This window comes from Tauraco erythrolophus, chromosome 7, assembly GCF_009769465.1.
Source record: "Tauraco erythrolophus isolate bTauEry1 chromosome 7, bTauEry1.pri, whole genome shotgun sequence".
NCBI classification, from domain to species: Eukaryota; Metazoa; Chordata; class Aves; order Musophagiformes; family Musophagidae; genus Tauraco; species Tauraco erythrolophus.
This window is the reverse complement of record NC_141471.1, coordinates 19,139,165-19,165,758: the sequence shown is the minus strand read 5'-3', so window position 1 is coordinate 19,165,758 and position 26,594 is coordinate 19,139,165. Positions and strand designations below refer to the sequence as shown.

At 40.7% G+C, this 26,594-nt stretch overlaps 1 protein-coding gene across 3 annotated transcripts in view; it reads left to right on the top strand.

The window, feature by feature from the left end:
* Positions 1-351: 351 nt before the first annotated feature.
* MYO3A (myosin IIIA) overlaps positions 352-26,594 on the top strand; it is a 121,696-nt gene continuing 95,453 nt past the window's right edge. For all 3 annotated transcript variants that reach the window (XM_086614536.1, XM_086614535.1, XM_086614534.1), the window contains exons 1-2: positions 352-519; positions 4,772-4,906. In XM_086614536.1, the coding sequence (XP_086470662.1) occupies positions 352-519; positions 4,772-4,906 (303 nt within the window). The remainder of the gene's footprint in view (positions 520-4,771; positions 4,907-26,594) is intronic.

Here is a 26,594-nt window from a genome sequence, read left to right as displayed (position 1 = left end):
TTTATGAGCTCGACTCCCATTCCTCTGCCCCTCAAAAAAACCCCTGAGTGACAATACAATTTCACTGAAGTGCATGGGAAAGCTTCTACTGACTTCACTCAAGCCTGAAATTAGTTCAAATTATTATTTGAATTTCCCTTCATTTGATACTGTGTTGACTGCATGTACCTATATGAAGTGCAGCATTTCTTGTTCATTATGCTTTCAGTGCACGCACGCTACATGCAAAAACAATTCTAGTGTTTGAGACTGGAATGTGTGTTTCTCTTCGCATTTGTAGGAAGCCAGTTGCTATTAATCATTTGTTGAGTGAACATTGAAATCTCTTCTTCCTAGGAGCCATCGTTTGAGATGCTTCCATTGACTGGGAAAACAATAATATTTGATAGCTTTCCTGATCCTTCAGATACCTGGGAGATAATTGAGACGATTGGCAAAGGAACATATGGAAAAGTTTTCAAGGTGTTAAATAAGAAAAATGGCAGCAAAGCAGCAGTCAAAATTTTGGATCCTGTTCACGTAAGATACTTAAATTACTTGGTTTGTGCTTATTTAATTGTAAGTGAATTTGTGTAGTCTTTTTTCTCATAATCTTGGCAGATCATTTGCGTTAGAAGTGGTAGTGAAATAAATGGCTTCAACCTGCTAAGTATCAGGCTAGCTATCAATGCATTTCACACATCATAAGCAATGTTGGAAGTGGTTGCATGTGGTAGAAAGAAGTATATTTACCTGAACTTTGATACTTTTACTTTTGGTTCCCCCTTGTTTATCTCTTACTTTCAGAAGGAGAGCTGATTATTTTCCTTTTAAGTACCAGGAGTCCTATCTGCTTCTTTCTTCTATTTTTACTTTCCTTTTTTTTAAAAAAAAATACTACCCAGTAAGACATTTACATGCTTTTAAGTGCTTCAGGTGTACCTTCAAGCATCTATTTTAGCTGAGTTACGTGCTATGAGTGATACTTTAAAAATAAAATAGCATACTTTATTTTATTGTTATTGTTGGTTCTGCGTTTTCAGAATGTGCCAAAATACGTAGATATCACAGAGGGAACCATCTTTTCAGATGGAAAATTCAAAGGCAATAGCTCCTACATACAAAGCACTAGGTGACAGGGGGTGGAATTATTATGTTGTAGAGTATGTTTTTTTTCTCAATAACTGGCATTTGTTGGGTGGCAGATTAATGCTCAAAAAGTAAGGAAGAACATTAGTCTGGTTTGTAAAGGCAGACTCCACTGACTTCAGCAATGCTGCTTGTGGCTTGGGATTTTTCTTGAGAACAGTAACCTGCAAAACGTGGATAAGGTGCTGTTCCTGCTTCATGTGGCCCCTTGGAGCTCATCTTTTGCACTCACAGTAGCAGGTTGTGAGATGTGCTTCCATTGCATGACCTCCAGGCAGGAAGGGAGGAGGACGCCATGCCAAACGCTGCAGGTTTGGAGCTGCACAGCAATGCAGGGCTCCCTCTACCCTTGCGTGTCATAGTGTCAAATTACCATCCCATGGCCCCTAAGTCCATGAAATGTGTTTGTGAAAACATAGCATCTTGCATTATCTTTGCTGTGTTTCTTGTTGATGTGCTTTTTATTTCAGTGTGCTTTCAAAGCAACGAAAGGAAGCTCATCTCAATTCAATATCATGTACCTCTCCCAAATGCAGCCAAGTGATAAGGATCTTAATGAATTCAAATGCGCTGGAAACTATTTTTGACTCTGTTGCTTTCTGTAAACAAGGTTCTCGTGCTTACAATGAATAGGCAGGACTTTCTTGCAGATGATGTTCGTCTAAATGCCTGTATGGCATGAAATGCTTCTGCTTTCATCTCTTTTCACAAGTGTTCAGGAATGATTCTTAAGTGGCAACTGGCTATAGCAGGGATTACTGAAGGCACTGGGGAAACTTTTGACATGGTGTACACTTTGGAGGTTGTAGGAAAAGGGTAAAGGATGATGACAGGAAGAAAGAAGAGGTAGTAGAGCTGATGCTAGAGGAAAGAGAAATAGATTAAGTAGGAAATAAGGGAGTAGAACGTAAAGAAGACAGAAGTAGTAAAATGGATAAAAGTGCAACATAAGAAATGGAAGAAGGGAAAAGATATAACTGATGAAAACAAATTCCTTATTTTAATTAAAAAATGGAAGTCAGTAATGCAGTCAACATCGCACACCAGGACTTGAATCTTTTAACTGAATATATTCTCCTTTTTATTCTAAGAATGCTATTCTTCTTTTCCCCCTCCTGTCTACGAAATGTCTGAAGTAGCTACTGTACCTCCGTGTTACTGTTCAAATGGCAATCCTATATTAGAAATAGGGTGAAAGCAATGAACTAGTTCTTTTTATTTAAACTGAAAGTATTATTAATGGCTGCAGAGGGAGCCATTGCAATGAAGAAAAAGATACTTTCTGTATTTTCTTCTTTAAATTTTACAATTTTTTCTTTGAAGATGGTTTCAGAATTGTGCCACTTGGGAGGTGGATTGAAAAAACAAGCAGAAGAAATGTGTTTTTATATCACTTGGTTTAACTGATGTTTCCAAATTAAGTTGAGAAACTACACTATCGTGGGTGACGTAAAACTGAAATAAGCATTTCATGTTTAATCCTTTAGATCTCTCAAATTCCTTATGTTGAATATCAGTTAAGCTTTTTGGCATAGAAACAGGAAAGTGAAGGTGTTGAAATGAGAATATATGATGATGGAATTGAGAATGCTCTTAGTCTTGTCATGAGGACTATAAGTAAATACCATTGTACTTTAGGGCTCAGCCAAATTATACTATGTCTAAGTTCACATGAAAATATTCTCTCTACCGTTGCTAAAAGAGGTACTCTTATGCAGGTAAGCATGTTAAATTCAACCAAATATTTCAAGTTTTCTTCCTTCATAAAATATAGAAGAAGATTTTTCTTTTTAGTGTGCACAGAATGAATATTCATTTCATTCTCTCTCTTTTCATTTCTCCTTATAATAGTAAAAATCTCATAAAATCTGAGTACCCCTCAAGAGACGGAAACGTCTATTAAATCACAGTAGGACAGTGGGCTAATTCTCTTCCAGTTTCCCCAAGGCAGCCAGGCCTGTTGTATATTTTGTGTGTAGTTTTTTGACTTTCAACTCTTCAGTATTTTGGTGGGTTTGTGGGTTTTTTTTTTGCGTTATGATCTGTCTTTTTATTTTTGCTAGATGCATTTTCTCTCTTCATTCCTTATTATCTTCCACTCTTTTCTTTTCCTTTCTCTGCCACTATCAGTGCATTGGTTCGTTCTTCCTTCCTTGGATCTCTTTTTTTTATATTCTGTATTCTGCTTATGGGAAAATTAACTTAAAGTGAGTTCCTCCTTTTTTTTTGAAAGAAGAAAATTTCTGCTGTTTTTTGGCTGCTCCAATAACAAAATCTTTAAAACCCTTCCTTGTTAGAAGACTTATTCTTGTAATCTCAGTATGAAAGTTTAATGGCCCAGTTCCTGAAGATACTGGTGACAGGCAAAGCTCTTTGAGACTAGTCAAACTGGTCTCAAGACAAAAGACTAATATGAGGAACTTGAGTTGGATTTAGCATTGGAGAGACGTGTATAAGAAACAAGTGAGCAAAGCCCTCTTAGGGGTAGGTGCTGTTGGTGAACAAAATGAGGAGTGTCATTCATTGGGAATACAAAGTGTCCCTTTTCTCTGCCATGGTCACTTGTATTTGGCAGTGGTGAGACAGGTTTTTGGCACTGAGTAGATGCTTTTCATTGACATGATATCCATTCATATGGATAATGGAGTTCATAGGTAGCCTTCTGGAATTGATTTTTCATTTTGGGTGGATATAAATAGAAAATTTTTTAAAAAATGTTTTAAATTGGGAAACAAACATGTTAACATGTTTTTGAGATCTCAACAATGGAGGAAAATTATTTCAGCTATTTTGCCTTTACCTGTTGTCAGGATGGATTGAATGTTTTCTCAGCATGACTGAAACACAGTCTGATAATGTCCCTCGATGAGCGATTCCAGTGCATAGGTGGAAGGGTTTATCTGAGTCATCCAGTGCCCACTGTTGCCATAATCCATGTTTGGTCTGAAAGGGCTTGCGCAGCTCCTGGCACATGTGTTGGCAAAACTTGCCCTCATCTCTCGCCTCCAAATGAATTTCCCTCGCTGTGTCAGAAACCCCAGGTCTGCAACGAAAGACTGACAAAAAGTCCCAACTCATAGCTCAGGAGGAGAAGCCAGAGAGATTATGGGTGTTACCAATTTCTGTGATAGTAGAAAATGAGAAAAATTCCCAGATAATTCTAGAAAGTGGGATGATAAATGAGTACGATGTGGCTGGAGTCGTACTTGTTTGTGCACAGAGGAGGGGAGAGGTAATTCAAGTTGCACCATCTCTAGCTGGGGATACCCTTGAGACTAGAGAAATAACGTGTGACCTCCCAAGGCATCTGCATACCTACCCACGTGGGGATTGCAGCGGCTTTGCCTCGAAATGCTCCTTCCCTGTTCTCGTGAGGGCTGCTCTGTCATACCCCGTGTGTCCATTAGTTGAAACTGATAAAGACCAGGTTAAAAAACCAGATGTTTGTTTTGTATTGAGTAAACAGAACCAAGCTTTGGAGCCCAGCAAATGGTAGTACATTCATGTTCTGTTTGATTTTTTCTTTGCGTCATTTCAAACTCCATTGGAACAGCCAGAAAATGCTGTGCGTTGGTTTTTTTTTTTTAAATGGCTACAGTTATTTGTCTATTAACTGCTATGTATTTCTCATTTGTGACACTAGGATATTGATGAAGAAATTGAAGCTGAGTACAACATTTTGAAAGCTCTCTCTGATCATCCCAATGTAGTCAAATTCTACGGCATGTACTATAAGAAAGATGTGAAAAATGGAGACCAGCTGTGGCTAGTTCTTGAGGTAAATAATTCAGAAAAATAAGAGGTTTCTTCCAGTTGGCATTCCTATGTTGAGTATAAACTCAATGAATGAGATGCAAGTCATTTCTTTGATGTTTTTCCTTAGAGTGGTTGTATGTGAAGTGATAAATGCTGTTGCCTAGTCTTTTCAGCATTCTGAATTAATGGTGTGCTCTGAGTTCAGCATTCTTATTTTGATATTATACTGATAGTGCTGTGCCTTCAGAATTAGAATATAAATTCTTATAGGACTTCATAGGATTTGCTACCTAAAAATCTTTCTTTGGTGAAAGGCTTGTCATGGGAATCTTCCTCTGATAGCATTTCTTTAAATATGACTAAGATATGATGTAACAGTTAAAGAAACCACTGTGATGATTTTTTTTTCTAAATGAAATTATAAAAATTAGTTAATTGAATTTCTTTTCATGCAAGTAAATGCACAAATAGATAAATAAGCTTATAAAAACAGGCTACTGCTCCAATACTGTTGAAAACAGCAGGATTTCCTCAAATAGTCAGAGCAGGGTAAGGCCTGTAATTTGTATGTTTCAGTCTTTAGTTTTAACTAATCTAGGAGCAAAGAGCTTGATCATTACTGTTTTCATAGATTCACTGTAACCTATTCTGTAGAAACTTCCTCCTCTCCCCAGAGGAAAATGAAGAAGAATCTCTCTGACAGGAATAGTGTACCTTTCATAACAATCAAGGCTCTTGCTGATATTTGATCAGTGTTTGATAAGGTTGAGATTGAAGAATTGGTTTTATTTTATGATTTGTCAGCTAAGTGAATGCAAATCTCCTGCCAAATATCTCAATGATATAATGGTATCTAATCCTAGAAACAAGTTCTAAAACTTGCTTAAGTTCCAAAAGCTTTTTCAAATTCTTCTGTCTTGCATTGGGAAGATGTTTCTAAGAGTAGTTTGCATTGGAAATCATAATAAATGATTAGGTTAGACTGACATCAAAAGATGTCAGCTCTTTGTGGAGAGAGCGTCTTTGGCAATCGAGCTTCTGTTGTGTCTGCTGGGCATTTGAAACTCCATCTGTGAAACTTCTGGCCTGTAAAGGATGGGTTCTGAACAACCAGGATGGAACAGACTGTGAGGAAAGAGTCAAGTGTTTGTATTTTAACTTTTGTATTTCACATGGATTTATTTTCTTAATATGGAAAACAGAAACCTACATCTGGAGTATAAGTTTTATATTTACTCTTCGCATGGCAAGCTGTACTTGGGCAAGTGCTAGTATGGAGGGTGGGGAATAGTCTTGGATGCTTTCTGTCACTGCACATGTAGATCTTTGAATGCAATGGATTTCAGCTGGTGTGTGTACGTGTAAATACGCGTAAGCAGAAAAATAAATTCCACTGGTGAATTTGTTGAAGCTTTCCTTTTATGAAAAGAATCTGTGAAAGACGACTGTTGTGAAACAGATTCCTTTGTTCAAGTGTCACCTTCCTTTCAGCTTGTATGCAGCTTTACAGGGCTGTTGCAGTTTTTCGCAGCAGCTATTTACAGTTTATAAGAATAAAGATATCTTCATCATCTCCATTCTGTTTTGTTTTGAGATTTTTTAACAATATATTTGTGTCTAAATTCATAAAAGTGGTGAGGAATATTTACTTTAGCTTACAGAGACCTCAGTTTCCATTGCTTTAGCTTTGGATTCTTTTTAAATTTTATTTCATTATAAAAGAGCATTTTCACTTCAGAGCTGTTACTTCCCCTGAAGGGAGAATCCAGTCTTGAAATTTAGATTTGCAGAGTTTGATACCAAGGAGGATCTTTCTCATTTTCTTCTTTCAAAAAAGATACGTTCCCAAAGACTGGAAAGACAAACAGCGTAGGCCACTGCAATTTGTATAATCTGAAGCATCTTCCATAGCAGCTGAATGCAAAATGGTATCAAGGAGGAAAAGCAGGGAATCAAATCCAGGCTACTGTGCACTGTGGTATTCTGGATTCCTGCAAAGCTGCAGGAAAAAGAAGAAAGGAAGAGCTTACATGAGCAGTGGGGCATTGAGAGCAGAGCTTGTTGCTGTGCTCTGCTTTTGTGTTTTGTGATGGGAGCTGTGGGCAGAAGGTTTTGGAGGGAATATTTATCAAATTCCACTAGGAATGGTTTGTGGCAAAACTCAACGCTTAGTAGTGGGCTTAGAGCCACCATTGTAGTTTACTGACAAAATTTCTCTGTGGAGTGTTTGAATATATATATATATGCAGATATTATTAAATCATTTTTTCATAGAGGAAAAAAAAAAATCCTCAGCTCTTTAAGACAGGTACCATGCAAGGTATCAACAGCAAACCAGTCTGGAAAGAAAAATTGTGACCAGGTTTCTTTTCACCTACTGTTCAATTCTTACACCATTTTCAGTATATACATTATGATGATTTTTGACATATCCCAAGGTTTTCAGTAGCTGTTTTGTGTTGCACTTGATCATGTTTGGCTTTTGGAGGAAAGAGGATAATCAGGTTTGAACTAGGCTAAGGTAAGTGGCTGAGGTACAGTTTTGAGGCCAAAGCTGACCGAATAGCTAAAAAGACTATCCTACAATATTGTAAAGGATTCTTGAGAGATTTTTGTCCCAAATATTTGAATTATCATAAAATCATCAGACCTCATAAGTTATCACCCATTTTGAATACTGGAAAAGACCTTGGATGGATTTATGATGAGATTATTGCAGTCTTGGTGTGAGATATTCTGCCCAACCTTCCATCTCTGTTTTCCAAAATGAATCTGTTCTTATGTGACTTGATACTTGTTGAACCTGTACTCTCAAATTCTCAGAGAAGATAGTTGGACATTCCATTTTTAACTAAAATTGACACTGATTTTCTGCTCACTCTAAGGCGTATGTCAATAGAGACGCGCTGGATATTCACAATCCAGGTTGAAGGTATTGTCCTCTGATTAGAAATCATTAAACTAGATGAATATCAATAAATATTTACCTACAACTAAATAGAATTTGGAGCTGACCTATTGGTGTGAGTCATCTGACAGTTTCTGTGTCTATAGAAGCCAAAACTACTTGCTTCCGAATGATGGAAATGATCTGTTACAGAATTATCCTGGGTAAATAATGACATTTCTTCCAAATTTCCTCACTTAATAATTGCCCAGTAGCACGTCTTCATAAAAAAATCTTTTTTCCAATTTAAGGTGAAATTTATCATTTTCTACTGAACATTTGGATTTCATTTTCTTAGTTGTATTTCTTTGGCTTTGTGCTAATATGCAGATTACCTAATTGATCTTTTAAAGCATTTTGAAGTTGCAGTGCCGTGAGGTGGAAATATGCTTCTGAGAGAGTAGGAGCTATTGTTCTTTTTTTTTTCTGTTAAAATAAACAAATACTTTTTTGATATAATAAAGTATCAAGAGATACATAGTCAATTGATTTAACCTTTCAATGTAGATCTGATGAGTTAAAAAATGTACATAATGATTACTTGGATAAATAACCGTTTTGCATAACACACTTTCTGTGTGTGACACTCTAGTACAGTATTCGTAGGAGAAGAGTAAAGTTACTATGTTGTTTTCATCTTAACAGATGAAGACCTAAATTTGAGACAAGCGTAGAATACAAATTTTAACAAAGAATTAAAAGCTGGAGGAAAACTAATAATACGAGAGCTTTTAGCTTTATTTCAATTAGCATTTTTTTGGTAATAAAGTAACCTGACTTTCTCAGTTCAGCATTTTTAAGGAAACCACCTACAGAAATGAATGTGGAACAGGAATACATCTGTTCGGAATAACAGTACCTCTGACTCAATTCAGAAATCACCTTCTTTCTGTAGGCTGCACATCTGCCCTGTATGGATGCCATTCTAATCATGTTTATAATAAAGAATATTGCTGAGGAGAGGATTCTTGCCAGGTGTATTAAGCTTTGTCACATGTGTCCAGAGACACAGGCAGAAGAAATTGGCCTATTGAGTCTGTGTTGAAAAGAATCCACTTGAGTATTATCCTTGGGATGAATCAGCTTAGCAGTTTCATGTCAGCAGACGTCAGCATGATGACACAGCTAAGGCAGGGTGTGCTTTAGGCTATTTCTTTTCTTTCTGCTCCAGATGCTAGTTCAGAAGGGAATAGGTCTGAGATAGTTTGAAATCAGCTGATGGAAGATGGAACAGAGAGGTAAATCAGATCAGGCCCTGCAGGTGAGCATATAGGTCAAGGGCAGGTGGGGAGAACAAGTGGCACAGCCTTTGCCTGAGATGTGGTGCAAAGAACAACCTAGTCAAGACTGAGTGAAGGCTGAAAATAACACAGCAAGGTAAATGATAGATCTTAACACAGCTTTTACTTGCTACCGTGAGCCAGAGGGCAAGAATTGTAATGCAATGTATTTTTATAGTTCATTTCCTACATAGATCAGGTAGAACTTTAAGAAGCGTCTAAGTCCATTTTCAAAAGACACAGTTATGCATGCCATATTTGAGATGGATTTGAGTTTGTGAGTCGCATAAGTAAGCTAGTATATTTTATCATTCTCAGTGTATTTTTATGCTTAGGAAATAGAGGGAACATCCGTTATTTTTATAGTTAAAAGAAGATTTTGTTTTCATGAGGTAAAACATATTGTGTTCGGGAAAAAAGTTTGGAAGTAACAGAAATAAACCTCTTTGAGCTGAATGTCAAGAAGACTGTCAAAGCACTCTTTTTAGGTGTTTTAGTTCTCCTAGTTTGTACGTATACATTTCAGGAACATTTACAATGCCCTGCTGAGTTAGACCAATGGTCCATGTAGCACAGCATTCTGTCTCCTGTGGTGGCACTAGGAGATGCTATTTAGGAAGAGTCTGTCCAATTTTTGCAGTCCATTTCCCTCATGCTCTCTGGCAACCATGATTGTTGTATTAAGGACATCTCAGACTCTTCTATTTAATATCCATTTATGGATACAGTAAACCTGATGATGATAGTGTCATGCTATACAGTCTCCTCTTGGAGCATACAATTTTTGTGTCATTATTATATATTTATTACTACAGATAATATTCCACATACTAGAATATAGTGTTTTCAACATTATGAAAACATCTCCAAATTAAAATATTTTTCACTGTGCAGTAATACATTTAGAATCCTCTTCATCTGGAAAGGAGGAACATGTTACAATTTGCAGTGGACTGCAATCTGTTTTCTGACTAGGTGCTTAAAACGTACCTTCACAAACAATATTTTAGCAGCTAGTGCAATCTGTACAGGTGCTGGTTATGCACAGTCCAGACTGAAATGAACCTGATTAATCTTTGTTCTTATGTGGAACCTTTTCTTGTTCCAGTGTAATCTTCATCAGAGAAATCATGTGAAATGTAGAATAGCTTGTGCTTGGAACCTGTTTCTCTTAAGAAGTGGCATGTTAGCCTTTTCCATTCCCTCAGCCTTCTAACGTGGGAAAATAAATACATTGAGGAAATCGGTAGCTTAGAATCATAGAATCATAGAATGGTTAGGGCTGGAAGGGACCTTCAAAGGTCATCTAGTCCAACCCCCCTGCAAGGAACAGGGATATCTCCAACTAGATCAGGTTGCTCAGGGCCTCGTCCAACCGGGCCTTGAACGTCTCCAGGGATGGAGCATCCACCACCTCTCTGGGCAACCTGTTCCAGTGTTCTACAACTCTCATGGTAAAAAATTTTTTCCTAATATCCAACCTGAATCTACCTCCCTCTATTTTAAAACCATTACCCCTTGTCCTATCACAACAGGCCCTCCTGAACAGCCTCTCCCCATCTTTCTTGTAGGCCCCCTTGAGGTACTGGAAGACCGCTATAAGGTCACCCCGGAGCCTCCTCTTCTCCAGGCTGAACAGCCCCAACTCTTTCAGCCTGTGCTCATAGGAAAGGTGCTCCAGCCCTCTTATCATCTTCGTGGCCCTCATCTGGACCCTCTCCAACTGGTCCATGTCCTTCTTATGTTGGGGACTCCAGAACTGGACGCAATACTCCAGGTGAGGTCTCACGAGGGCAGAGTAGAGGGGGAGAATCACCTCCCTCGACCTGCTGGCCACGCTCCTCTTGATGCAGCCCAGGACGCGGTTGGCCTTCTGGGCCGCAAGAGCACATTGCCGGCTCATATTGAGCTTCTCGTCCACCAGTACTCCCAAGTCCTTCTCCTCAGGGCTGCTCACGATCCATTCTCCGCCCAGTCTGTATTTGTGCCTGGGATTGCCACGACCCAGATGTAGGACCTTGCACTTGGCCTGGTTAAACTTCATGAGGTTGGTACGGGCCCACCTCTCCAGCCTGTCGAGGTCCCTCTGGATGGCATCCCTCCCTTCCAGCGTGTTGACGGCACCACACAGCTTGGTGTCATCGGCAAACTTGCTGAGGGTGCACTCCATGCCACTGTCTACGTCACCGACAAAGATGTTGAAGAGGGCCGGGCCCAACACGGACCCCTGAGGGACGCCACTCGTGACCGGTCTCCACTTGGACATCGAGCCGTTGACCACTACTCTCTGAGTGCGGCCATTGAGCCAATTCCTTATCCACCGAGTGGTCCATCCATCAAACCCATGCCTCTCTAGTTTAGAGAGAAGAATGTCGTGCGGGACAGTATCAAAAGCTTTGCACAAGTCCAGGTAGATGACATCCGTTGGTCGACCCTTGTCCACCGATGCTGTCACCCCATCGTAAAAGGCCACCAAGTTGGTCAGGCACGATCTGCCTTTGGTGAAGCCATGTTGGCTGTCACCCACCACCTCCTTGCTCTCCATGTGCCTTAGCATGGTTCCCAGGAGAATCTGCTCCATGACCTTGCCAGGCACAGAGGTGAGGCTGACCAGCCTGTAGTTGCCCGGGTCCTCCTTGTTCCCCTTTTTAAAAATGGGGGTTATGTTACCTCACTTGCAGTCATCGGGGACCTCGCCAGACCGCCACGACTTCTCAAATACAATGGCCAGTGGCTTGGCAACTTCATCCGCCAGTTCCTTCAGGACCCGCGGATGGATCTCATCAGGTCCCATGGACTTGTGCACCTTCAAGTTCCTCAGATGTTCCCGAACCTGCTCTTCAAGTACAGTGGGCGGTGGTTCATCCTCACAGTCCCTGCTAGTTCTTTCCACAGCTTGGGTGGTAAGACAAGAGGCTTTATCAGTGAAGACTGAGGCAAAAAATTCATTGAGTACCTCAGCCTTCTCTATGTCCTGCGTGACCAGAGCACCAGTATCCTTCCGGAGGGGGCCTACATTCTCCTTGGACTTCCTTTTGTCCCCTACATACCTATAGAAGCATTTCTTATTGCTTTTTATATCCCTTGCCAAATTCAATTCCTTCAGGGCTTTAGCCTTCCTCACTTGATCCCTGGTCACTCGTACAGCTTCTCTGTATTCCTCCCAGGCTATCTGTCTCCGCTTCCACCCTCTGTAGGCTAACCTCTTCATTTTCAGTTGGTCCAGGAGCTCCTTGCTCATCCACGCAGGCCTCCTGGTCTTTTTGCCTGACTTGTTCTTCGTCGGGATGCACCTCTGCTGAGCTTGGAGGAGGTGCTCCTTGAATGTGGACCAACTTTCCTGGGCCCCTCGTCCCTCCAGGGCCGCCTCCCACGGCACTTTGCCCATCAAGTCCTTGAAGAGGCCGAAGTCCGCCTTCTTGAAGTCTAGGGCACAGAGCTTGCTGAATGGTTTCCTTGCTGCCCCATGGATCTTGAACTCCACCGTGTCATGGTCACTGCAGCCAAGGCTGTCCTTAACTTTCACATCGCCCACCAGTCCCTCCCTGTTGGTGAGCACAAGGTCAAGCATGGCACCCCTCCTTGTCGGCTCCTCTATCACCTGCAGGAGGAAGTTGTCATCCACGCATTCCAGGAACCTCCTGGACTGCCTGTGCCCTGCCGTATTGTCTCTCCAACAGATGTCAGGGTGGTTGAAGTCCCCCATGAGGACCAGGGCTTGTGACCACGAGGCTGCTCCTATCTGGCTATAAAGCACCTCATCTGCTCTGTCCTCCTGGCCAGGTGGCCTGTAACAGACCCCTACCGTAACATCCCTTATCCGTCCCCGTCCTCTAATCTTGACCCATAAGCTCTCTGTCAGCTCGTCCTCCGACCCCAGGCGAAGCTCCACGCACTCCAGCCGGTTGCTGACGTAGAGAGCGACACCCCCTCCTCGTCTCCCCTTCCTGTCCTTTCTAAAAAGCTTATACCCCTCCATGTTGACACTCCAGTCATAGGAGTCGTCCCACCACGTCTCCGTGATGCCAATAAGGTCGTAGCCCTGCTCATGTGCACGCATCTCCAGCTCATCCTGTTTATTTCCCATGCTGCGTGCGTTGGTGTACATACACTTTAGCTGGGCTCCCGACAAAGCCGACTCGCTGGCTGGAGCGACAGGGGTTCTCTTGGGTGGCAGCATAAGTTCATTTGAACATACCTGTGATCCTTCCTCAGCCTCTGGACCCTCGGTGCTGGCACTGGCGCCATGCTGACAGCGGTGGGCTGAACTGTGCTCCCCCTCCCCCAGCAATACTAGTTTAAAGCTCTATGCACAAGTCTGGCAAGCCTTTGTCCAAGCACCTTCTTCCCTTTCTCGGTTAGGTGCACGCCATCTGCCTCTAGCAACCCAGGCTTCTCAAAATTTACCCCATGGTCAAAATACCCAAAGCCCTGGCTGTAGCACCAGTCCCTGAGCCATGAGTTAACCTGCCAGATATGTTTGGCCCTTGCAGGTCCCTGCCTCTCGACTGGAAGCACTGATGAGAACACTATCTGTGCCCCAGAGTCCTTGACTGCTGCACCCAGGGCCCTGAAGTCCCTTTTGATGTTTTTCAGGCTGCTGACAGCTGTATCACTGGCACCCACATGAAACACCAGTAGTGGGTATCATTCTATGATATCATGGGTATCATTCTATGATAGCCATACTATGGCTATCATAGTAGCTTGCATCATTCTACATAGTTGCAGGCAAGCTGTATACTTTCAGTCTTCTGAATGTTTCTTCATGTTAATTGAACCTGTTAACCAGACACGGGTAACTCAAAAGAATTATAGAAAGATTATCGTGAAGGATTATTGTGATCCAGTTGGCAGCTATGTTTGCAAATTTAATATTTGCCTGAAGTTATTAAAATTTGTTACTTAACATCAAGAGGAAAAATTTTAAATCGACAAATATCTAAATTATCTTTTTAAATCCTTGGGATGCTTGTATTTGTGTTGCTTTTTTTAGAAAGAACAAAACCATTAAACCCAGTAAATAGAAGCTCTCAGGAGTTTGAAATTAAACTAGAACACAGAAAATCGTAGTGCTTCAGTTCACTTGGTCCTCTTTCCACAAGCATAGACAAACTACAAACCCACGGTGTGGACTCCATTTAATCTGAGTGAGGACACTGTAGCCCCATATGGAAGAAAGGGATAAAGTGCCAGTACACCAAGTTGCCAACCTGCTGTACCAGGGTAATGGCAGCCCATTGCTACTAGATTACTTCTAGCAGCTTGCCTGGCATGGGAAAGCTTGCACATCTGGCCAAAATGCTTGTAACAATAAGAACTGTGAGAGAACCTATCTCACAAAGGCTGTTACTGTGTGATAAGCATGGGGTAGCAAACCAGTGTAGTTCCTACTCACTTACCAAGTATAAGGCAGTTGCAATTGTCTGGTGAGTCACTTGCATATACCGAGTATACAACAAGCTGAGATCCTCTGATAAAAGTCCTTTCTGGTTTTGTGCAGATTCTTCAGAAGAATTACCATTCTTGAGTTTGCCTGGAGATGGAGAGCCCAGCACAATGTGTAGAGTATCAAATACTCACTCCTTTCCAATCGTAAAAGTGAGCCTTCATAGCAGGGAGTTTACATCAAAGCTTTAAGGCAAATAGAACAAATGGATTTGGAAATGGAGAACCAAGGGGATAACAGAAGTCAGTTGTGATCTCAAGCAGCTGTAAGCATTTGTCAGCATTGCAGCATAGGAGAGTTATTAAGGAGGATAGTGGTGTGGATTTCTGTTTGTTTTGGCTGCTCCTTCAAAGCAGAAAGCAAAACGTGCCTACAGTTAGCCAGTGATGGATGCCAGCACTGTGAGTTGATCAAGGGTAGTAGATCTGTTGCTGCCTAAGGAAAGGTATTAGGACTGCTACGAGTCCTGGCAGTAAAAGCAGCTGGATGTGATTCATATAGCTGATGTGATTGAGAAGGGGCAGCCAGCGTGAGGGTTCAAGGGAAGAGCGGCATGGTCAGAGGTGGCTGGATAGGGGCAAGAGCTCACTAAGGCCAAGAGAAGAAGGTCTTGCAGTAACTCCTGGGTAAAATGAAGAATGCTGAATGATACATCTGCACCGCTGCATCTGGTCTAGAGCGAGTCTGCTGTGCTGTTTCACTGTTGTATCTGGTGTTTGGAGAGAGAAGCTTAGCAAATCAGATGCTTCCCAGATGTTTGCAAATGCAACAAGAGCGCCCTAGAATTCATGAAATACAATTTTCCTCACAGATTCATAAATGAACAGTGACAGCACAATTTACATATGTGCCAGAGAAAAATGAGTATAATTAATGCCCAAATCTTGTGTGGCTGATAGTTTTGAATCCTTCACTGATCTACCATATATGGAAGAGTTTCTGATCATGTTGCTTTTTCAACATAGTGTGTAATTCTAATAGATGGTGTAATTCACTGAAGTGCATCCTTTTTTTTTTCTTTTTTTTTTTTAAATAAGAATAAATCCTCTACTCTGTTATATACTGTCCTATCTGTGAAGTACAGTTATGCATCTAAAGAAGGATCAGTCTCAGCAGGTTCAGTTGCATTGAGGAAGGGAGATGTTTTTTTCGGCTGGGGAGTTGAGTTACTAACTGTAATTGTAGGTTGCAGTGTGGTTTGCTACAAAAGAAGAACAATCAATGTCCAAAGTAAGATCTAGGTATTGGTATTTTTTAAAAATTGAGGCTAAAATAGCCGGAAGCATAACGTGAACTTCTAGGATCAGGATAACCATTACAATGTATTACAAAATTCAGATCCCTTTCCTACCTCCACACACACAAAGGCAGAGATACTTCATCCAAACATTTCTGCTGCTGTTGTGTGCCTTAACGTGAGTGAGACTTCAGCTGTTTGAGAGCTGGGAGACTGGGTGATATAAAACCTGAAGAGACAAGAAACTGTAAGGAAAAAAAACCCTAACACCTCCCCCAAATAAAACCCTCCACAAACAACTGAGAGAGATTCTTCAACTTTTACAATGATCTCAAATTTTGCAGTAGGTGACAATATATCTACTTCTGACTTATTAATTTTGATTTTATGAGCTCTGTAGAGGAACTGATAAGTTCTATGTGCTAGGTAAATAGATGGATATTTAAAAAAAAATGTAATTATCTAGAGAATCTTCCTTGACCAGAGATGCAATGCCTTTACCTCATTCCCATATTCCGGTCTAAAAGGACAAGAAGTCCTGTAACACATATAGGGCAGGGGACGAGTTTGGTTCTTGCAGTGAGAACGTGCTGTCATCCCCACATGGGCAACACAATGGGACTCTTCACAAGACTCTGCTTCTTTTCTGCATCTAGGCGTAGACTACCGCTTCAGAGTGCTGGTTGTGCCAAAGCAGGCTGGGCACGGAAAAGAAAAGCTCAGAGCAAGGCAGGTGGTTCTGTCCTTGTCTCTTGCTGAGCTTTCCAGTGCCATGTAAGAGTCCTGATGGCCATCAGTAAAGCATTTTTCTCTCCATTAGTTTGATCTCTTTTTTTTCTCAGCTAGGGGTGGTGTCACTCTTCATAGCACCTCTTGGGGTGTGGAAGAGGGAGAAAGCAGCAGCTGTCAGTGTTGCAAAGCAGCTAATGCTTGTTCTTGATGTGGAAAGACATTTGGCTGAAAAAATCTGCAGCCTGCAGGAAGGCTCAGAGCCTGGGGGAATGCTGATCATGGAATCTCCTTTTGAGATGTTGCATGGTGGGAGTGACTTAGACTGGTGTATCTTAAGTTCAGCAGCCAATTTCATGTCAATGAAGCTGTTGAGACTTCAGTTGTTGAACTCCATTCAAATGAAGTTTTTATCTTAAAAAATAATAAAATTGTAAGGAATGGGTAGGAGTATGGAAACTGGAGTTGTTCTTATTGCTGTGATAGTTTTGGTAAGAGTGGGAAAATCTGAATTCACTGCCACGTGTTTTTCTGTGAGGCCTCTCTGGGTTACAAGCACTGGCTGAAGTGAGTCTGCCAGGAATCTGTGGAGACGCCTAGAAGCAGGATCCAACAGTCCCATTTTGGGTTTCAAAGAAACAAGCCTACCTGAGATAAACTAGAGACATGGCTATATCACTAACTTCTCTTTTACATGAAATTGAGGACCTTGTGGTATGTACAGATGAATTAATTTATTTTGGATTTTCCTTTGGCATGTTTGCAGTATGGTTTTGTTAGATACAGGAGTTACTATACGCAGATGCATTTCCATCTAAGGGAATAAAGGCAAGTTTGTGGAGTTTAAAAAAAGCTATGAATGGAAGTTGCTCTGTATAATGGAATATGTAATAAGAGTTATAATATGAAAGCAGATATTCACTTTTTTAATATGTGAAATTTACTATAAAACAATAGTCTTTCAGGAAATTAGCATAGTGGAAAATAACTAGTCCATTTGATTTTTTTGGGGATTGTGAAGGGAGTTGTAATTTCTTTAAATATTATCAGGAATTTCCAAATGACATATATAGAAGAAAAATTGAACAATTGAAGATTGCTTTTTCATATCTCTCAACATAGGTCATTTTTCAGTAATGTCTTTGGTTATAATTGCTCCACTCAGACCAACACTGAATATTTTGATCCATTACACGTCTCAAACAGCCTTGATTTCTCCATTTCTAATGTATCCCTCTGCTTCCCAATTATAGCAGTTTTTCACTCTGGAATTATATCTTATTTGCTCAAGATCAAAGATGTATGGCTACAACTATCATTTGATGCTTCGAAGTTTTAGTAAATACTCATCATTTCTCTGTGTAATGAGTATTTCATGTTGCATTGTGGTTTGCACAGTCCATGTCTTTGAAACAGCTGGTGACCATACGTTATGGCCCACCTTGCTGGAGAATACTGCATATACGAAAAGCCGGTTCTCAGTAATCTCTAACAATTTTTGCCACCGTGGAGTAAAGCAAAAGGCCAGAAAAAAACCCTGAGTTTTACCATTCCATTATGCAATTAAATAGCATGTGAATGCTATACTTTCCAAATTCTAATATTTAACATCACTTTGCTTTCTGTGCATTTTATTTTTGATCGCATCTTTACTAAAGATGTGAGATTGTTTTTAAATAAACAGACCAAACCCCAACCCCACATTTGCATAGCTTTTGAGTAAATCCCAGATTACCAAACCTCCTTTAGCTTTAGTGGAGAATGGCATCAGTCATTGTAGGAATGCTTCTGTGCTGAGGCAGAGAGAGCTGGAGGCTGCAAACTATGGGAGAAGAATACTATAGCAAGGAACAAGGAGCCAGGACGTGCAGAAAGCAGACAGCCAGGTGTCAGTGGTGGCAAAAAGAAAAGTTTCCTGGGCTTCAGAAAGGATGTCAGCATTTGTTGCAGTTGGAAAGCTGCTGACTTTGCTGAAAGCAGGGTTTCTGGAGGGAAAGAACTGCCTTGCGTGAGCACAGTGAGCAGTGAGAGATTGGTTTACAGAGCACTTTAATTTCAGTTCTGTCTGATCTAGTCTCTCTGAATTAATCATTCCATAAAATGATTCCAATAAATTCCAATAAAGAAGAAAAAATAATTTTTAAAAAGAGTCTTTGAGTTTAGCATCCCTTTGGTTCTTACAAAATTCGCTGTAAGAATGTCTTGGTATGTCCTTTGGGAAGTTCTTGCTGCTTTAGTGTCTCATGACAGTTACTGAGTCGCCATAGCTCCTTTTGTAGTCACCAGAGAAGCAGGCAACTCCTAGAGCACTTAAGCTGACCTGTGCTGCATACTCACTCCAGAGAGGAGAGGAATTGCCTTTTGGCTGAGCCTGTTTCTGCTTCACTCCTTTTGTAAAAGGAGCCTTTAGATAAGCCCCATTGTTTGTATCTGTGCTTCCCCAGCCGTGCTTTCAAATTCAATGGGGAAAATTTCTATTGCATTTAAATTACCATAAATTACACTAAATTATCGTCTTCATCTAAGAACACAGGCATAAGATGAATTATGTGTAGTGTGGACATGATAATACTTAGACTACTATCTGAACCCTGAATGGTATAGAAATGATGGTACAAAAGGAGAAGATGCTTTGAAATGTTTCCCAGTTGGTGAAGAGTGAACAAAAGCAACATGGTTCTGAGCAGGCAATAGAAGCTGTGAAGTGCTTGCCGTTACTGCAGGCCTCCCTATTTGCTTATGACATTTTGTATGTTTTCCAGAGCCTCAGCTAAGTTTGTAGCAGTCATTAGAAATACTTCTGTTGACATCGTTAATCTCAAACTTAGGCCCTGCTTTTTTTTCTTTAGCCAAGTACATAGTTTTGCACTCTGAAGGTGTTTGGTTTTTTTTTTTTTACCACTACTCCTTGTGTATAGTAAAATGATGAATTGCACTAAGCTTTCTGTATCTAAATCATAGAATCATAGAATCGTAGAATGGTTAGGGCCGGAAGGGACCTTCAAAGGTCATCTAGTCCAACCCCCCTGCAAGGAACAGGGATATCTCCAACTAGATCAGGTTGCTCAGGGCCTCGTCCAACCTGGCCTTGAACGTCTCCAGGGATGGAGCATCCACCACCTCTCTGGGCAACCTGTTCCAGTGTTCTACAACTCTCATGGTAAAAAATTTTTTCCTAATATCCAACCTGAATCTACCTCCCTCTATTTTAAAACCATTACCCCTTGTCCTATCACAACAGGCCCTCCTGAACAGCCTCTCCCCATCTTTCTTGTAGGCCCCCTTGAGGTACTGGAAGACCGCTATAAGGTCACCCCGGAGCCTCCTCTTCTCCAGGCTGAAGAGCCCCAACTCTTTCAGCCTGTCCTCATAGGAAAGGTGCTCCAGCCCTCTTATCATCTTCGTGGCCCTCCTCTGGACCCTCTCCAACTGGTCCATGTCCTTCTTATGTTGGGTCTTATGTTCAGTTTTGGTAAGCCGCCTCTTGCATTTGCTCAAAGTCCTGGGTTCTTTACTGACCAGTGTCTTCCAGTTTCATAGTTAGGTTAACTCTGGTTTTGTAAAATGACTCTTCCATTTATTTGATTTAAAAAAACCCTACAGCTCTGTTACACTGTTGCCAGGCCATGAAGCTCTAGTTAAAGCTCCTTCAGAATTTCTATTGTAAATATATTATCAGGTGATTTCGATCTCAGTTGCTTTACACTGCACTGTCCCAAATCATAGCTTGATACTACTTCAGCTGTATACTATTTTGAAAGAGGAGATATAGACGGGTGACAAATTAATTTCTTCATTAGTGACTTCATGGGGCTGTAAATGTATTATAACATGAAGAAAGGATGTGAATTATGGGATCATGCAATAGGAAGCGGGCATCGTGAAGAGCTAGCAGTGGAATTCAGCTGGCCTGTGCCTGTCGGCCTCTACAGTGCCTTGTACAGCACTGTCCCCTACTTGCCTTTTTTCATTCTGTTAGAGACAAAATGCTAATACAAATGTTTTAGAACAGATAAAATCCTCCTTTGAGGGGATTACTTCTTTTTTTTCTTATGTATGTAAAGCATGGTGGCTTCAATTTTGCTGAGTTTGAAAGAAGAGCTTTCAAGAGTAGAGCGTATTTTGTAATACTGAAAATGTGATGGAAAACAGGATTCTTGTATACAGCAAGGGTCATAATGTTATGTTTGGATGACTTGATGCAGTCCAAAAGTACAAATGAGCCCTGAGGAGCCATCACTTAAAATAAGAAGCTTCCCTTTTTGGTGTTTTGTCAGCTGAAAAGTGGTACTGTGAAATGCTGCATTTTTAAAACTACAAGCTTTTGTGTATAGGAAAACACAATAGTGGCATAGATGCAGCCTTTTCCATTTTGACCATGGTCTGAGGCCAAATGTCTATGTCCAGGCTGAGAAAGATAAGAGGCTATGAAGGCCAGTATTGCATAACATGGAATAGGCAAACTTTTCTGCTGGCTGGCTGTCTTGTCAGTATATGTGCCTGACAAAGAAAATAAGTTAAAAGCCAAACTGAAAGTGAAGAAATCAGAAGCAACAAACACCCGTGAGGCTGTGACTAACACAGCCCTGGAGGTGCTAGATAATATAAGAGAGCAAAACTGTAAATACCACATGGCTTGTGATCACTGAAGCTAAATAACTCAGGAAAGATGTCTGTTTCATTGATACGTTTCATTCACGCTAAATTGAGAGCAATCAACTTTATCTAAAAGCATAGAGCATTGCTATGATTTCTTCTGGTTATGAGTTATCTTGTACTGTTTTTTGGAAAAGTAGGAGGTACAGTGCACATCTTCCATTAGAGGTGAAATTAAAACTATGCAGTACAGACGGGAGCTGCGTATTGAACCCCTTGGCCCACTGAAGAGACTGATGTAGTTTCCTGTGTGTCTTCACAAGGACCTTCCAGTATTTGTGGTCGGCATTAGGTGCTGTCAGTGGAATGTGCTCTTTGGCGGTAATAGTTGTGAAGACATCTCACACCGCAGGCAGAGGGTAGGAATTAATCTGGTCACAGCTGACGCTATGTGACAGTCAGGATTGTGAGACAGTCCATCAAGTTCTGTCTTGGAGACAGAAGGCAAAGAAAGTGACTCTGGAAACAGCTGTATCAGGTCGGTTTTGTTCTAAAAGAAAAGATCTGTTTTGAAAAATAGAAGATGGAAGGAAATTTGAGTGAAAGAGGCTCCAAAATAATCGTGTTCATGTTCCTGAGGAAAGAAGAGATGGAACAGCAGGGTAAGGATGATGAGCTTTAGGAGAGTATGTTTGACCCAGCTTGGGGAACTGGTAGGTAGCTGTGCTTAGGAAAAATAGTGAAAAACTGAAGGAAAACAGGATACCTGGCAATATTAAAAGACTTTAAAGACACAATTGGAAATTAGCTGGTGCAGAGAAAAGATAAAATCACAATAAGATACGAGTCAGAATGCCTCACAGTTTGCTTCTTTTAATGTTTGAGAATGCCTTCAAATAGGAGAAACAAAAATGCTCAGCTAAGGTGCAGGCATTTAAGGATAAGCTCAGAAAGGCTAGTGTGGGGTGGTAAAGACAAGATTACATTACTAAGAAGAGAAAGAAATGAGATACAAGAATGTTTAATATATGTCTTTACAAAGTGAGGAAAAATAACGACCTAGGGAAATACAGACCAGTCTGTTTAGGTTTGATACCCACAATGATTCTAGAAAATATTAATAGAAACTAGTGTAGAAACCCAGAACCAAGTAACATGATAACAGTGGTCAACTTGGATTGGTCCAGAACAAATCATGTTAATAAAATCTCTTCTTTTAATGGAATAACTGGTGTAGTAAGGGGAAAGCAACGTGGTTGTGTCTTTTATAGGGATATGGTATGGTGATAGTCTTCTGAGGAAAATGTAGAAATACAGAAACTTCACATAAACAATGAAGCAGATAATCTCATTTTCATAAAACTAGACTCAAAGAATAGTTATCAGTAGTTCACTTTTGGGCTGGGAGAACCTCAAGGGGGCATCTGCTTCTGGTCAGTTTCTCTTCATTAGTTGCTTAAGTGATGAAACAAAGTCCACATAAAAATTCTGGAGTGGACACCTAGTTTAATTTCAGGCACATTGGAGAATGGCATCAGACTCACAGTTTTGAACACTGGAGGGACTTTTCTGAATCACAGGAAAATCAGTAGACACATGCCAAGTCCTGTTGTCTGTAGGAAGAAGTAGGATATACCTGACTGGACAATGGGACTGCAGGAAGGGATTTTCTGCAAAGTGGAAATTATGCTGTTATGTTCAGATTTTCCCAGCTAAGATAAGACTTCCAAAGGAATTCTGTATGCAGTTTGGGGCAAAACGTATCACAAACATCAGTGGCAAATTGCAGGCAGTCTAAATTTAGAAGACATGGATGATTTCAAAAGGTTACAGCAGCTAACTTTGTACAGCTTAGAAAAGAGAAAAATGACATCATAACAGTAGTCTGACAGAGATGATGTTAAATAGAGAATAATGATCATTTATTTTCAAAGACTACTGGAGGGAAGGGCAAAATTTAAGCAGTTTTACTGGAAGCAAAGAAGATGCAGGTTGGCTAGTAGGAAGGATGCTTTATGGGGATAGTGAAACACAGAAACGGGCTACTTAGAAAGATTGGAATCTCTCTCGGTGGGAAATGTTTAGGAGCAGGTTAAACAAATATCTATCAAGGACCACCTGAAAGTACCAAATCTCTACACAGTGCAAATGCAGTGGACTAAATTGTTTCTTGAAGTCTCTTTTATCTCTTGGGTTTCTGTAGTTTTGTGACAACAAAACAGCAACAAATCAGAATTCTTTGTTCTTACAACAGCCAGTACTAGAAGGAAGGTACAGTCAGCTCAGAGGCTGGCAGCACTGCTGTACCGCATGCTCAGTGGAACAGGTCAGATTACTGATCTATTCTAAGAACAGAAAAAAATAGAGATTAGTGCCTGAGATGCTTTTAGCGTTCTTGTGTGTGATAACATTAAAGCAAGGTTGGACAATGCGACTTTTCCATAACTATCATTTGTGCGTGCCGTAAGTTGTGCATATGGGATGTGCTGCCCAGTCGTTTATGTCTGTGCAGCCTGTAAAGACAGGGAAGGTGGTAATTGCAGTTGTGCCGCTGTTCGCATCCAAGCTGCTGAAATAAGATGAAAGCACCTTCACAACTGCAGGATGCAAGCAAACGTTACCTGACAGCTTAGTACGGATGCATGAATCAGGAGCGGTTGGATGATTAAAGGCTGTAATAGCCCTAATAAAAGTGCAACTGATAGTTGTCTTAAAAGCAAAGCTGATACTCTTATTCAGTGGGCATCAGAATCTAGAAGAGCTGAACAGAGAAGTTTATCAACTGGGTCAGATGAAGTGTGAGTAAGACCTACAAAGAACACCTGCGTGACTGTGATGTGATGGCAATTTTACCTGACATTTCATGTGTTAGGATTGTGCTATTTTATAACTTTTGCTGAAGATAGCTTTGCATACTAATAGCTCAATTATAGTTGCACAGAGTTGTGGCAGATGGGTGAGTGGAGGACTGTATGTCAACCCAGTATGAGTCTTTGCCTTTTGAGTGCCAGAAAATCATGAGGGAGGCGACCTTCTCTACCGCTGTAGAAGAATCATAAGCACCTCTTCTGTTACAGCTATGTATGGCCATCAGAGCTGCAGCCCTTTCAGGCAGGCTTTCATATGGATCAAGTCTTCTATGAAATTATCCTTTGCTTGGTCTGAATATGCAAGATTTCCTTAGTCCTTCCCTCCTACTTCTACTGTCTAAATATTCAAACCAAGGACTGAATATTTTAAAATCCAAATATTATGAATCATTGGAAATTATAGCTTGGAAGGGACCTGTGGAGGTTATTTGGTCCAGCCCTCTGCTCAAAGATAGTTAACTTCAATGTTACAGGTTTTCACAGGATTTTTTCCATTCACGTTTTGAATAGCTCCAAGGATGGAGATAATTGAGACTTGCTGGGTAATCTGTTCCAGTACATGGTGGGAAGATTTTTCCTTTATGTCCAGTAGGAATCTACTATCTTGCAGTTGGGGTTTGTTGCCTCTCATCCTTTGCTGTGTGCCTCTGGGAAGCATCTGTCTTTGCCTTCTCCACCCCCTTTTAGCTAGCCCAAAGGGTTCAGTTTATCCCCCTTTTAGTTGCTTGTGTTGGAAGTAATATTGGTATTCTATCAGTGCCAGCACTGAAAATACTGCTGGTAAAGAAAAACCTGTAAATCGCAAGGGAACAATAGAAGAAGTGACTAACATTAAATTGATGAAAATTGCTCAGGTACGATGTTATCAAGATGACGTTTCTAAATAACATCCTTGTGGGAGGATCATTAATATCTTCCCTTACCATATCTCATAAGCTGGACATTTACAAGAGCCTCTTTCTTTAAATTAAGTTTATTCAAAGCTTAAAAGAGGATTTCTATCCTTCCTTGGTAAAATACAATCCTTTGGAGATTTCGTAGAAACAGTTCAGACTGAAGAGCTTTGGTTTTGTGTGCATGTCACATACTGAAGTATGTCGTATCTGAGAACCAAACTGAGAAAGTCTATTCAGTTTGCATCTTCTACTACCTGTGCTGCCAAACCACAGCTAAGAGGTGCCCCCACCACTTCTCCTGTACCCAGTTTTCCTCCTGGAATTACTGATTGCTTAAAATAGGTATTATAAAACTGATACTAATCACAAGAAATGTGTCTGTGTATCCGAGAGAGAGTGTGTGTATATGTGTGTTTTTGAAAGCGTGGGAGAGAGAAATAGAATTATTACTCTCTCCTCCCAGACGAGCCCGTGTCTCATGACAGGTTGAAGGACGTTTGCGTTTGGTGAGTTACTTTGACCTTTAGATAGGAAGCAGCCCTGTGGCACAACTCAGATAGACGCGTAGCTTCTACTACATGTCCATATTCCAAGTTTGCCATGTATGTTTTATTTCCTGCTTATAATGCCCTTCATCAAGGCATTCTGAGGAGATTTCACTGAATGATGTGGAGTCATGGCACAGACTAATTAACTATTTGGCCGTGTGATTTCACAATGCTTGCAATGAAATAATAGCTACCAGCACCTCTTTTCTCTAAATGCTTCACTGGAAACTAGAAAGATCTTTTTAAAAAATTATCTCTGTTGCCGTCAAGATTTCTTATCATCTAAGCTTTACAATTAGCTTAACTAAACCACAGTAACTTTGGTAGGAGGTTAAACAGGTTTTACTGTGGACAGCATGCTACTAAAAAGCAGCAGAGATAATAATTATAAACTGCAATATCTAACAACACCCCAGGAAACTTCCAGTCTGGCAGAACTGCTAAATAATGTTTATATAATTGTTTATAGTCTCTTGTCGAGGGACAAGAGGGCAGATTTAGATTAGATCTAAGGAAGAAATTTTTCACTCAAAGGGTGGTGAGGCACTGGAACAGGTTGCCCAGAGAAGTTGTAGATGCCCCATCCCTGGAAGTGTTCAAGGCCAGGTTGGATGAGGCTTTGGGCAACCTGGTGTAGTGGAAGGTTTCCTTGCCCATGGGAGAGGGGTTGGAACTAGATGGTCTTTGAGATCCCTTCCAACTCAAACCATTCTGTGATTCTATGACTGTATGAGCTAAGGAAATGTGATTTTTTTTTTTTTTAATGGTTTAGGTTTTTTTTTCCCCCTTTAAGTTTTTATGTCATGGACTAGATTTTGGTCAGTATCCCCAAGGATAGTTTATCTCCCTGTCTACTCACATTCCCAAGCAAGCATGGTCCACCAGAGCATCGGGCAGGTGTATTGTAGTTTTCTGTAGCAGCTTCTTTGAGAGAGAAGAATCGAGTCTGACTTGTTATGAGAGTGACTTTTTGATGTGTTTATGATAAGCTTGCATTGAACACACATGCAATTTGATAGCCTGAGTCAGGAGAGTCACTATTCGAACCTTAGTTATGTGCATGGTTATAAGGACATGTGACAGGTTCACCTGCAAAAAAGAAACAGTAGAAATAGGAAGTGAGACGAGATGCAACATTTTACCCATGAGGACTTGTTT